This window comes from Anopheles stephensi, chromosome 3 (assembly GCF_013141755.1).
Source record: "Anopheles stephensi strain Indian chromosome 3, UCI_ANSTEP_V1.0, whole genome shotgun sequence".
Classification (NCBI taxonomy): Eukaryota; Metazoa; Arthropoda; class Insecta; order Diptera; family Culicidae; genus Anopheles; species Anopheles stephensi.
In genome coordinates this window covers 44,629,489-44,642,610 of record NC_050203.1, presented here as the reverse complement: position 1 = coordinate 44,642,610, position 13,122 = coordinate 44,629,489, and the positions used below count along the sequence as shown (strand labels likewise).

The following is a 13,122-nucleotide window of genomic DNA, read 5'->3' as shown; positions in this document are numbered from 1 at the left end:
ATACTTTTTCTCCAAAGATACCTGACGCTAGCAGACGGTTAACTGCTTGCTCATAATCATAAAAGAAGACCCCAGAACCGAAAATTGAATTGTTTTCGTTAACGATGAGGTAGGTAGGCTCAATTTTATGACACGGTAGAAAAGGCGCAGTGTGAGTGGTTTGTCCGTGCTGTCTGTGGTTTCGCCTTTGTCATTGAGTACTTAACACTGATTCCAACCGGGTGATAACAATCGTAGCTACACTTAGTTTTATATCAACCAGCGACGTGTACGAACAAAGGCCACAACATTCACGACGGCCAGAGGCTGAAGCTAATGCCGCTTGCGAACGGTGGTGGGTTGGTGCATGCGGCCAGCGAGAAGTAGTCTTGGCATGAAGAGCTCATCATGTGGGAAGAAAAGTCATGCCTATGTGTGCCCTTTTTCCCATCGGCGTGCTTTTATTCGTGTTGGTGTAACCGACACGTTGAATTGGATTCGTTGTTGGATCGTTGTACTGATCCAGAGGGCAGTAAAATGAATCGACAACGGAACGGAATAATACGGCTGTAGTACTGGGACAAGCACAGAGAAAAGAAAGCATGTCAAAGGAAGCACTTTGTTGTGGTAAGGAGTGTAAACAAACAGAAACATTGGCACAGGCATGCCGGGGATGGCGACGAGACGATGACGTCGCGGTGGCATTGGGCGCAGTTTGTACTTTGTGCTGGAAGATGCCTTACGGGTGTGAAGAAAGGCGAAGAAAAGAAGTTTCAGCAAACAATAACAGGCACGACTGTAAAAACACTTCAGAGCAACAGTAGTAATGAGATTTAACAGTTATACGGCTCATTAAGTGTGTGTTAGCACAGTTATATTGTGCTGGCGCCAAATAAAGCGTGCCGCGGTGTAGTCGCTAATCTTCTGCGCCCGCGTCTCTTTCACCCGCCAGTGGCAGTGTGTTCGTTCTTAACACTGTGGCATTGCCAGAAGGTGTAGTACAGCGAATGGTCACGGTAAAGGATGAACAGCAAGGTGTGTTTATAGCACTCGGTTGCGTGTTTTCCGTCGTGGTGAAGCTCAATTTGGAAGGAAAAATGTTGAGACAGAAACGCTTAAGCAATTCACAAGTGGTTTCTTTTCTGTGTGAATGGTTTACAATGGGGACATTTCATAATAAAGCTATGGAAGCTAGTTCGGCAGTGTTTAAGGACCGTCAGCAGCTTCTTTGAAAGCGATCTGGAGGATAGTTTTGGTGGTTCCTAATTTACTGATACGGTATGTGGAGTAAATGTTTAATTGATTTATTTAAGAACGAACGCATCTTTCAGGTTCTTGTATATGTGCACTCTTCTTTGTATGTGCGGCATGAACATAGTCAGTGTAAAAATGTACGAAGTAATGAGCTTTTGTTGTTGTTGTTGAATGTTGAGAAACGCCCAAAGGGTTGCCAACTGGTCATACTACATTCGGGGAAAACTTCTTTTCTTTGAAAATATATGTCGCGACGGACGAGGCTAGTACTGCTGGGACATCCAAGACATGGACTATATGCAAAACTGACCAAACTCTCTCAACAGCGTTCAAGAGAAAGATGCTCAGAAGGGGTCCCTATGTGTGGAAAGGAAAATGGAGTAGCCGTTACAACGATATCTGGCTCGTACGGGCTGGTCATGTCATGGAAATGATACCGAAGGACCCAGCCCGTAAAGTCTTTTAGGCCGTCCACTTGGACAGGGGAGGCGTGGCAGACCCAAATTGAGATGGAATGATGGCGTTGATGTGTACGCCAGACAGGCGCATAATAGATTGGCAGACGATTAAACTAGATCGCATGCGGTTTCAAGAATTGTTGGAGTGCGTCACGAAAATGAGCTTGCCAAACAATCTTCTATAAGTGAAGTATAAGGCTCTCCTACGTATCAAAGGATCGGACATAAGGCACGAGATAAATTGGGTTGGAATCTTATTTCTGACAGGAGTCCAGCATGCTCATCAAGTGGCCCAGCAACCAAATACTTCCGGATTTTTCCATTGTCAGGATATCTGCTCCGCCACAATTTAGCTCGTGGATCATTCTTGATCTCCAATTGTCCTGCTTGCACGAATCGCCTAAGATAGTCCTTAGTACCCACCGCTTGAAAATGGCGAGTGCATTGGCGTCCCCTGCCAGCATAACTACAGTACTCGTACCCGTAAATGATCATCATAGTGTCAGTTGACTATTCTAGCACAATAGGCACGATTCCTTTGAACGATTCTTTTTGAAGTACGCTCTCGGCTTTCTCTGGCTTTCATGGCTGGACCGGGTATCAAATCCCATTCACACTGTCTCTCCGTACGCAGGAATGACTATCCAGGAACGAGTGAAATCAAGTCACAAAAAGCCAGTCAAGGCACGCCAGGACTTTTCGAACGTCACACTTTCGAGACTTGTTTGTAGTGCCAAGTAAGAAGAAGGAGATTTACAGATAGGTGATCGTACCTGTGAAGTCCTAAGCTACGAGTTGCATGTCCTAAGCACTTGACGATTCAGCGCGTAAATTCGTTTTGGGCCGTTCCAACGGGTAGAGGAGGCGTCGGAGGTCGATACTGAAAAGGAGTTATGGTGTTGATGCGTCCAACAAAGAGGCCAGACGACAACGCTATTCCGTAAGTGGTATCGAAGTTTAAGCAAGGATATTAAGCTCTGTTCAAAGTCGTACCGTTCACATTCTTCATGCGATTCCGCATCGCACTATTGCATTGCATTGATTTGCTGTGGATTTGTCTGTTACCGACAGATTTGGCTCTAATTGGCACTGGAACACGTTAGTTGCAACCAGGGGAAGAACTGGAACGTTGAGTCCCTGGGCGTCCTCAGATATCTCATGACGAGGTATCTCATCAGCAGCGGGGAAATCAAGGAGGGCAACTATAATTGGGGACATTTAAGTTTAGAGAGCTAGCCTTTGAGTAATCTTGTGAATCGCATTAATATCGAAATATTTTATTTATTATACCGTTGGAAATTATTGAAACTCTCGTCAGGCTTTGAATACGCTAAAATATCTTGCGGTAGTTTTGCACAATTAACGGTTTCCCTGAGTGTCCTTTTGCTGCACATGCGCATTACACGCCAGTCCACTGTTGAAGCACTCAATCAGAATTTAAACGTTGAGCGCCCCAGAACACGCGACGCCACATTTCATCCGTTGGCCCAACGTCGTCGAGCAAACCAGTCGATCTGTGGTAGTTGATGTGATTGGTGGCAAAGTAGTTGGACGCACAGTTCCACGGCAACGGAACAAGAAGCAAAACTATTGCCAAACCAAAACTACCTAATCGTTGTTCCGTACGTTGCTCCGTAAGTTCGCTTGTGCTTTCTCCGCCGTTGATCAAGTGCCAACCGTTTGTGTTTTGCCGTTTCGGTTACCGTGTATGTTAATATGGCTGGTCTGATAGTGTTCCGATTCGGGTTGAAATCCGTTCCGTGACGTTGTGTGCTGTTTGGAATTAAAACAAACCATCATAAAAGTTTGTGTCGGTTTCCCATTTTCTTGGGGGGAGCATTTGCCACTGTAATTTAGTCACGAATGGAAGATATCGCTCGTCGTTTCTTACGTTTCGTTTGTCTGTGTACGTTCCATTTCCTTTTGTTTGGCCACGATTGCAACTATTACTATTTTACTATATTTGGGAAGCTTGAAACTTGTTCTCTACGATCCACGGTGTGTTTTTACCCCAAAGCGGGGAAACAACAAAAAAATGTCCCGACCAGCTTTCCCAACGATCGGATGTGGCGTGTATATATGTATCTATGTGACTGTTCGTGCCTTCAGTGAGTCAGTGTTTCGCGGTGAACAGTGATGATGGTTTTCCGTTTAAAGTTTAAACATTGCAAAAAATACTTTCCAAACTAGCCAATCGCGATGATGTTTCGAACTTGGAACCCCAGTCCACGTGCGTGTAATCTTCGTGCATTATCAGGTGTTGTCAGTCCGTGCCCCATCAGCTTATAGATACTTTCAATTCACTTAGCTCTGCCATAAAGGATGTAAATAATATATCGTTCACGGGCAACCGGTGCCAAGGTGTCTCATTACCCGGTGCCATTGGTAGAACAGAACAGATGTACAATCAATTGATTTATGTTGGAATTATGCCCAACAATTTTGAATGTGGTGCTTATTTCTGGCGAAAAAAATAATCAATAATGGTTTCTCTGCTGCTAGTCTCGCTTTTGGCGCCAGAAGAGTAATCATACGAGCGATGGATTTCAGGCTGGAAAAATGAAACACGACAGGAACGTTCATTTGTAGTCTTTCTTCCGATTACCACGAGGTGGTCAAGGCGTTCAGTTAAATGAAAGGTTTTATGCCAGACGATATGTGTGTGTGTGTGTGTATGCGTGTGGAAAAAAAAACAAATCAATCCTATATGTAGTTTATTGCAGTTGGTTGCGGGAATGAAACAGAACGCGTCTAGTCGAGTATAGCACGTGAAGTTTCACAATACGACCACATTTCAAACACACGCCGGTCGACAATGCACCCTATGTAATTTGTTGCCAGCGGATAAACAGTATGCCTCCTTCGCTTTCCTTGTTGGCGAAAGGATTTCTTAGAAATGATGAACATTTTAAAGCATGTTCCCAGGAATGAATCAACCCCGCCTCATCATGCCGAGCGTGAATGGCAATCGAAAATCATAGACTTGCCACTTAGCTCCTTGTCATTTGATGGATGCAGTTAAATACTTGCGGTTTTATTTTATAATTAAACAGAATATCGCCATAAAGCAATACGGCCAGGCCGTTCTTTATGAATAAAAAAAAAAACAGAATATCGCCTTTCCTAGCGGAAAATGAATGCTAGTTTCGATGGGCATGTTTAAGTCCCTAACAAAGTCTAAGCACAGGTTTTCGTATGAAAATATTTAAACAACCGTTATGAGTTAGATACCTTTTTAACATATGAAATTTCTGTCCGCATTGCAATAAGGCACCAGTCGAAAGAGCCACCTAGTGCCCACCTCACTCTCCTTTTACACAGGTGCCAATTGGACCTTTGATTGTTACAAAATTCATCCGCGTTGCCTTTAACACCGAAAAGATCTAATTACACCGTCGAACATGGATACGCTTTGTTGTACAAGCAATCTACGCTGCGCACTGCACGTGCAGTTGTTACAATTTTTCATACATTAACGCTGTTAATTATAATGTTAGAAGATAGTGAGCGTAGGTTCTGTACCATGGCACCATAGTCGGTGTAGCCGAATTTGTATTCTCTCCTACCGGATACATTCTAGTTTGTCCGTGTTTGTGCATGAGTGGGTGAGTAGCAGCAGTAGTTTAGCTTTTGCTCCGGGACAGTGATAAAATCTGATCCCTCACCGGGGCGTGAAGAAGTATGATGTTTGAAATATGTTGAAATATTCAAACCCCAAAACGATTATGCATAATTCACTCAGTTGTTGTCGCGTTTTGTGCCGTTGCATGTTGGATTATAATTGATGCTGTAGTTGGCACTGCCGGTGCATTTGCCGTTTTGCATCTATCTGCTGCTGTGTGATGGAATATGATGAATAATAATGGCAACAGTAGTAGATATAGTAGATGGTTTGTTTGCTGTTGTGTTGTTGTGCTAGGTTTGTTTGCTTTGCTGGCCTCACGTATAGGACCTATCGGTATAGTTGTACTTCCTGAGTGACTAATTTAGAATTTTATAGTAATAGTGAAGACGAATTTACCTACCAGTGCTGTATACTCTACGATTTTTGACTAGGAAACGAGAAATTCAAAATTGTTTGAGTGGTTATCGGTTCCTGATCGAAGCTGTGTAAACGAATACTAACACATATCATTGCTCACTTTATTTTACTCGAAGGAACCAAGCACAATTTAAAGTAATGAGCAGCAAATGTGGTTTATTTTGTAGGGTGTAATACCATTCGAGTTATGCACAGCAGCCCAACAGACCCACCAGCGTAAGGCCGATAGTAATAGGTTTATGATTGGCAAGCTAGTTGAAACAAGTTGGTTGAAATTATACCGATGATGATGATGGGGCACTGGAAGGCATGGGTTTGGGTTAACAACAATCATCGTGCTGCGTGTGCCAGACGCACATGAAAACACAAAACGAACTTCTCTAACGCAACGCAAACACCCTGTAGCTCATGTCAAAAGCAAAGGAAGCAGTTTACTCTAGCCACTGGTACATACATGCATTCATTAGAAAAAAAGAAAATCAATTTGTGCAACGAGAAACTCAACCTCAACCAGCTGACAAATGTAGTTTCTCGAGACTGGTAGTTCTATTGATTTTGCAGGCACCACAGGAGGAGCTCTAAACCTCCTGCGTCTAATCAGCACCCCAGTCGGCTGACAGTATGATGTGAATTCTCGCCTTGGCATTACTTCAAGTGCATCACGAGGGGTGGGGGACCGGGAGGTGGGGGGGGGGGGGTGGAGAACAGTTTGTGCATTGCACAAGTTTATTACAAGCTGGCTTCGGATGGAAACCCGAGAAATGCGGTATTTCCGAGCCGTGAAAATGCCGGAAGATGCTAGCGGACGGTTTAAAAATTCCTTCAGTACACTGCAAAACAAAACTCCGGCCATCGGCAAACATTTTGCGATCCGATGTGGTGTAATTTGTACTGTCATACGTACTCTTGGCCGGCAGGCAGTGGCAGGACATCGATGTTGTGATGCACCGACAAATGTTTGGCAACATTTCGTACGGTCTCTCACATGTTGGGTGCTCCGTAACATCATCATATATCAAAAGCACAGATCACTGAATGTTTGCAACTTTTTGGGGCGATTGCGGTGACAAAGTTTGTCCGGGCGGGAGAGCGTTTACCGTGTTTATCGTATCATATCAACGAGTTGCGAGTGGCGGGCATGCTTCGCCATGGGTCCGGTTATTGGCGTTAATCAAGTGCCAAAGTTCATTTCAACACCATGATGCCCTCTTTCCTTATTACACTCTGGTGTGCTTTTTTTTTCTCTCGAACGCCTCTACGAGCTGCCACGAGGACGCCGTGCAGCATGTCAATTGGTGTCGCTACGGATCGAGAAGTTTTATGTTGGTGTTTTTGTTTAATATGTGAGTTTCGACACATCGCCATCATCGTCGTTGTCGTCGTCGACGTCGCTCTGGCCCAGGATGGCCCGAACACCGAATTCGTACCGTGCGGGAGATAGGTTTCATGCGAAAACAAGAAATTTTGCTCATGCAAAACTCGTCCAATCGTTCGGGTACCGGGCAGTAGACAGATGATGCCCGTAAGCGACCGATTATCGCCATGGATCGAATCGAACCCTTTCGGTGTTCGGTGCTAAAGGCCAGCGCAGTGGCCTCGAGCCTGACCTTCTTATGCCACCTGCAATCACCTTTTTCGATGTGTTGATTGCCCTAGCCGTTAGCAGTTAGCTCAGTGTGTCATTTGTGTTCCTACTGCTACGAGGATGATTTGCACTCGCCAAACTCGCCAAGCCATTCGACAGATGGTAGATCGATTGGGCAGAACACGCTTTCCACGCCCGGTTGTCCGGTCGGTCGGACCGGGCTCTACGCACGCATGCATGTATCTGGCGATGCTACTTTCTCAAGCATTCGTGTGTTTGGAGAGGTGCGGTGTGGTGTTGATGGTGCTCGATGCGAAGAAAATTTACCGCCCAAGGAAGATTAGCACTTGCTTTCATCCCTTTTTTTGTTGTTGCTGCTCACCCGGTTGCTGGTGCGATCTTGGTCTAGGAATTGGTGTCCCTTCGGCTAATTTAAGAACTGTGTGGAAGTGGTTAGAATGCAGCTGTAGCAAGCACCACAGGGCGTCTACATGGGAATGGTGTTAAATATGTGCAAATTGATGAAGTGAGAACATTTCGACCTCGACCGGCGTCTTTCGTTTTGAAATGTGTATGCGAGAGAGATTGAACGTTTACGAACTGATGATTATGTTGTTCCGAATATGAATTTAATTTAATGATTTATTATTCCACACTACACGTTTGAATACTTGCTGTATAGATGCTATAAACATTATTAAAATAAGGTGATCCTTGAATTTGTGATTCAATGATAGTTTCCGTACATCGTTTACTTTACAAAAATTCTTTTGTCTTATTCCTGTAGAAAAAATCCCTACAAAAATGCAAAAGTGTTGAGAGAAACTGCTTGAGTGTCTGTTGATAACCAGAGAAACAGGCATCAGAGAGACAAGAGGGCAGTAATAAAATGATGCTAGTGAAGTGTTTGGACTGATGTGGAACCATTCCGAAACGAGCCATATATTTACTTCCAACGTCAGGTGTGACTGTGTATAGTAAGCAATGATTGGTTACAGTGTGATTGAGACGCTGTGGCTGCTTCTATTCTTATCTGCTTCGATCATTTGTCCAGCATCATTTTCTGAAGTCACAGGTAAGTGGGTCTGATGGTAAATATTTAGATTAGAATGCTGTTGTTTTACGTTTGTGAGAGTGTTTGTATAGTTTTGTTAAGAAATGTATTTTTTAAACTCTACTCAAACAAATATTAATTTTATGCATCACACAATTTTTGATCTTTTTTATAAGTATACTTATAAAACTTTATTTGTTATTCAGTGAAGTAGACTCCGTCTGTTGTTGTTCCAATGATGGCGGTTCTGGTCTTTCACGCGAGCCTGGTATTGAATTCCATCAAGATCCTTCCCCTTCGTAGCATTAGTGATGGGAAAAATGGATACCATTGGGGATTCGAATCTTTGAATCCCAATATTAATAGGGATTCCAATTTTGAAAATCCGAACCCGAAACCCTTATGTTGTTTCTGATACGGTTTGTTTAAAAGTGAATGGGAGGTTGAGGAGGAGTTTGTGGTGGAGGGTTTTGAGGAGATTTGGAGAGTAACAAACATATCCTTACACAAAACAAAACCTTTGTTTTTGTTAGAGCTTGTTTCGTGTTTCTGGTAAAGAACACTCTTCTGTCAAAAAATGATGCAGTTCAAAGATGATGTTACTAAAAAATATTAAAAACTAATAAAAAAACATCTGAGCTATTCCGACCCAGGTGCTTATGAGTAGTTATCCAATCCTTATTGTACCTTATCGAATCCCAACCGAATCTCAAACGCATGGAATATTTTCAATGCAATTCCAATCTAATTCTAATTGATTTATTTGCAATCGAGTCTTTATGGATCTAGTCTCATTTGAATCCTAATTGGAATCCGTATCGAATACTAATAGAATCCGTATCGATTGGAATCTCAATCGAATAGATTTGAATCCCACTCGAATCCGAATGGCTTTTAGGATTCAATCAGTAGCACGTAAGGATAAAATTAAGTAAAAGAAGCCAATGCGCGTTTAGTGAAAAATAAGATTTGAACTGAGATGAACGATTACGAATGAGATGCGGAGTTGTGATAAAGATATAAGTTTAAATATTCTTTTAAATAACACATAAGCCATGTACTTGTTCGAATGTTCATCTACCAAGCACACTTCCACAGAAATGCGGCGAAGAACAATGCTGATAGTGCATGGACCATCGAGAACTGAATGTGAATTGTATGTTTATCTGTAATTGTGTGAACATGTTTATTCGTGTATCTCTGCACTCGAATAGCAGTAACTCGTAAGTATAGCCATACAGGTACATGTAAAATAAATGGACAAATCAAATTCTTTCGTATACACCGCGCAGGGATTGATTTTTTGGCATCGGTTTCCGACACCGGGACATCGACAAGTTTTCGAATAGCTTAATTGGTTTCAAACGGCACTCGGATACACTTGTGCTGATTGTGACATTGTTGGGCATGCATTGAATAGTTCATAGCAGCGAGCAGATAAATGGGAATTCTCCGTTGCCGTTGGACATTTAGGCCGCCGTACCAACGTGCTAACATTCTTATCTCATTTTTTGCCGTAAAAATTGGAACCATGTTTTGTAGATTTCTTTCTGCACACGGTAATTGATAATTGGCATCGGGCATCGAGATGATTATCGCCGGTGTAATTTCCAGTGGGGTACGAACGCGCGTGACATGACGAACCCGGGACGGTAACGGGAAAGCTTTAAACAATGCGCCATGCACAACGAGAGGGTTGAAGGTTGATGTGGGCTAGAGCATGAGATCGGAAGGAAATTAGCTTTTACACCATGCAATGTTCCACGCAAGACCGCGCATTACGATTAGGTTGCAGTGCCTGTTTGACCGATGGCAGTTGCTTCCTTGTGTGCATATATCACATCCCAGCACGAATGATACATTGTCGTGGTTTTCTCTGGTGCTTGACTGATAAATCCATAATTTACTGTATGTATGTGCATCAATCTGTTACCGCATTTGACCGGACCATGTGTCTGTAATTTCAATCAGTGGTAAAGGATAGGCAGGCATGTTATCGATCATTAAGCCCTCAACTTGTTAACCTTACCATCTTCCCAGGATGAAGAAAACTATATTTTTATTTTGCAAAACTTAGATGTCAACAGTTACAGAAGTTGTACAGTGTAAGCAACCTAACCGTAAATTGAAGGAGAAGCTGTGTAGTTGGATGAGCAGCGCTAAGACCCAAAGTTGCTAATAAGGTGCTTTTGTCGAATAGTTATTCTAGCTTTTACCTCGAATAGTTCCAGAATCATGGCAAAATCTCGTGGACTGCAGAATAAAAGAAAAAAAAAACACAAGGTAAAACTTCAAAGAACAGTTTAAACAATCCTAAACTTGGCAAGATATTTTGTGTTAATCACTTTCGTTCGGTGAGTGCAGCGGATAAAGCGAGGGAAAGTTAAGACGGTTTAGGATCACTTCATAGCATCATTTTAAACTTGTTCCCAAACTTTCGTTGCGTTTCGTTTTCTTCGGTCATTGCGGCATACTCGGTAGCTGGAACATGAACATGGAACGATCGCACGACATTATAACATAAAATAAATCGGTGCTGCAGGCGGGATTTAGCCAGTGTCGAGAGCAGAGGAAGCAGCTGCGAACATGGAAGGGCACAACACCTAGGAGTCTAATTAATATGATGAGTTTTATTTACTTTACGACAGCAGTGGAGCCGGGCCAGTGGCTGGAGGGGCTCGAGGAAGAATATTTCACATGATCCACACAGTGAAACCCTTTCGGTGTGGTGTGTGGTGTGTGGTGTGAAGCGAGCGGCAGTTATAAAATTGTTCTTGTGAAGTGTTGTTGTCCAGTGCTGAAGCTGAGTGAGCTGAGTGAGCTGGTGAAAATCCGTCGCATGTGGTTCGCGCGCTCGGTCGCCATTGGTAGCCGGACGGGAAAAATCCTAACGCCACAGATTAGAGTAAAGTTTTGTGGCACGGGATTAAAAACGAACGCACACTGGAGCATTGGACGTGATCGTAAGGATTTCGTGTTTTTAGAGAGAAGCTAGAGATACACACACGCACACACACACGTGTTCGTTAAGCCTTTTGGGAGGCTGACTGACAACGGCCAAAAGGTAGCTGCTTGCTCAAGTTTCCGATTCACTTACATCCACGCATGCTGCAACTGCCCAGCCTGCACCCTTTGGCAGATGCACAGAGCTGACGGGGTCGTGCAAACATCACAATGACCAGGATGAATGAGAGTGATGGCATGTTGGTGGTGAGTTGCTGCTGAAAAACAACAGACAGCCGGACGGATCTCGGCCGGAGCGCGCAAAATGTACGGACGGCGTTTTCATGGCACTGCGAGAAGCCGTGTCCAGTTGCCGGCAGGTTCCTACCTCCTGCCGGATAGGCAAAGATGAATGGGCTGACAGAAAAAAGGGAATATGGAGCAGAGAAAATCCATTACATAAATTGAGGGCAGATTTTTGCTTTCCAGTTTATTATATATTGCTGGGTTTTTGCGCCACGCGGGTGATCTCTGACCAGCATACCAGCGGCGATGGATGGTTTACGGAATATTTCTGCCCCGGAGCTACTCGCCACCCCATGGTTTGGTGTAACCTTTCCTTTGACGAAACCGGTTGCCCGTTAGCATCTAGTTGGCTGTTTTGCTGCTGAATGACCAACCGGAAGCGCAGTGTTCATAAGTTGCGAGACGGAATTTATAACGTTCGTTTCAGCCAGCCACGATGCCAGCTTAAACGGTGTTCATTTGCTAACTATTTACACGTGAGCGCAGAATAAATTGTTTTAATTTGTAAATGATCTGTACGTAGCTCATAAGTGTTTCAAACAGAGATTCATTCATTCATTCATAGCGTTTACTAATTTTGAAGTATAATGTTTGTTACAATAATTGATTTTAAATCGGTGCCGGATTTTTCCTTAACTCGATAGTTTTGAATACTGTTTGGTAGATATTGAGACGAGGTAGATATTGTTGATATATCGTTGATAGGAACAATTACCCCTCAATTCAAAGATTATTGATAACAATAACACATTAACAATAACAACTTAAGCTATCTGAAAGTACTTATATTATCCTAAACTTAACAACCAAACAAATAGAAAATACAAAAACTTAACCCTTACCGTTTAATGTAGCTTTTATACAAGGATTTGTAGGATTATATCTGCGCTGTTTGTGCATTTTGATCTATAATTCGTTTTTGTTGCTTGGATGCACTCTAATACCCTGTCAATCTTTGCCTCTCTATGGATTATTCTCGTACTACACCTAGGAGGAAGAATCATTATTCTTTTTAAAAATTTGTTTTGAAACAACTGCATATTTTGGATGTGCGATGCAGCACTATCGCACCAGATAGGTGCAGCATATAGGAGTAATGGTCTTATTAATGTTTTGTACATGAGCATCTTGTTACGCGAGTTCAGTTTTGAATTCCTGTTTAAAAATGGATATATTGTTCTTAAGGCGTTGGTGCCACTAATTATTTTTGATTCTATGTGTTTTTGGTAAGTAAATTTTTGTCCAGCGTTGCTCCTAAATACTTGATTGAATTTTTCCATTGAATATCAATATTATTAATGTGCCGATGTGGGTCCGATTTGGCAGTTTCCTAGCTCTGCGACAATTAGTGATAAAGATTGCTTCTGATTTTCCATCATTAAACTTTAGTTTTCATTGATGACAGTATTTAACATATTTTCCTACTCCTTTGTTAAGGTTTTTCAATACTGTATATGGGTAAGAGTTCGACGAGTTGATAACAAAATCATCGGCAAAAGCG

General features: G+C 42.7%; 1 protein-coding gene across 5 annotated transcripts in view; it reads left to right on the top strand.

The window, feature by feature from the left end:
- The first annotated feature begins 3,184 nt into the window (after nucleotides 1-3,184).
- LOC118511035 (lachesin-like) overlaps nucleotides 3,185-13,122 on the top strand; it is a 31,638-nt gene continuing 21,700 nt past the window's right edge. Inside the window, exons 1-2 of one of the 5 annotated variants that reach the window (XM_036053622.1) lie at nucleotides 3,185-3,325; nucleotides 8,106-8,393. In XM_036053622.1, the coding sequence (XP_035909515.1) occupies nucleotides 8,303-8,393 (91 nt within the window). In that variant the 5' untranslated portion in view covers nucleotides 3,185-3,325; nucleotides 8,106-8,302. Of the gene's footprint in view, nucleotides 3,398-3,423; nucleotides 3,496-3,578; nucleotides 3,598-8,105; nucleotides 8,394-13,122 lie in introns of those variants that run through there. The other 4 variants (XM_036053623.1, XM_036053625.1, XM_036053624.1 and 1 more) reach the window with 4 other exon arrangements.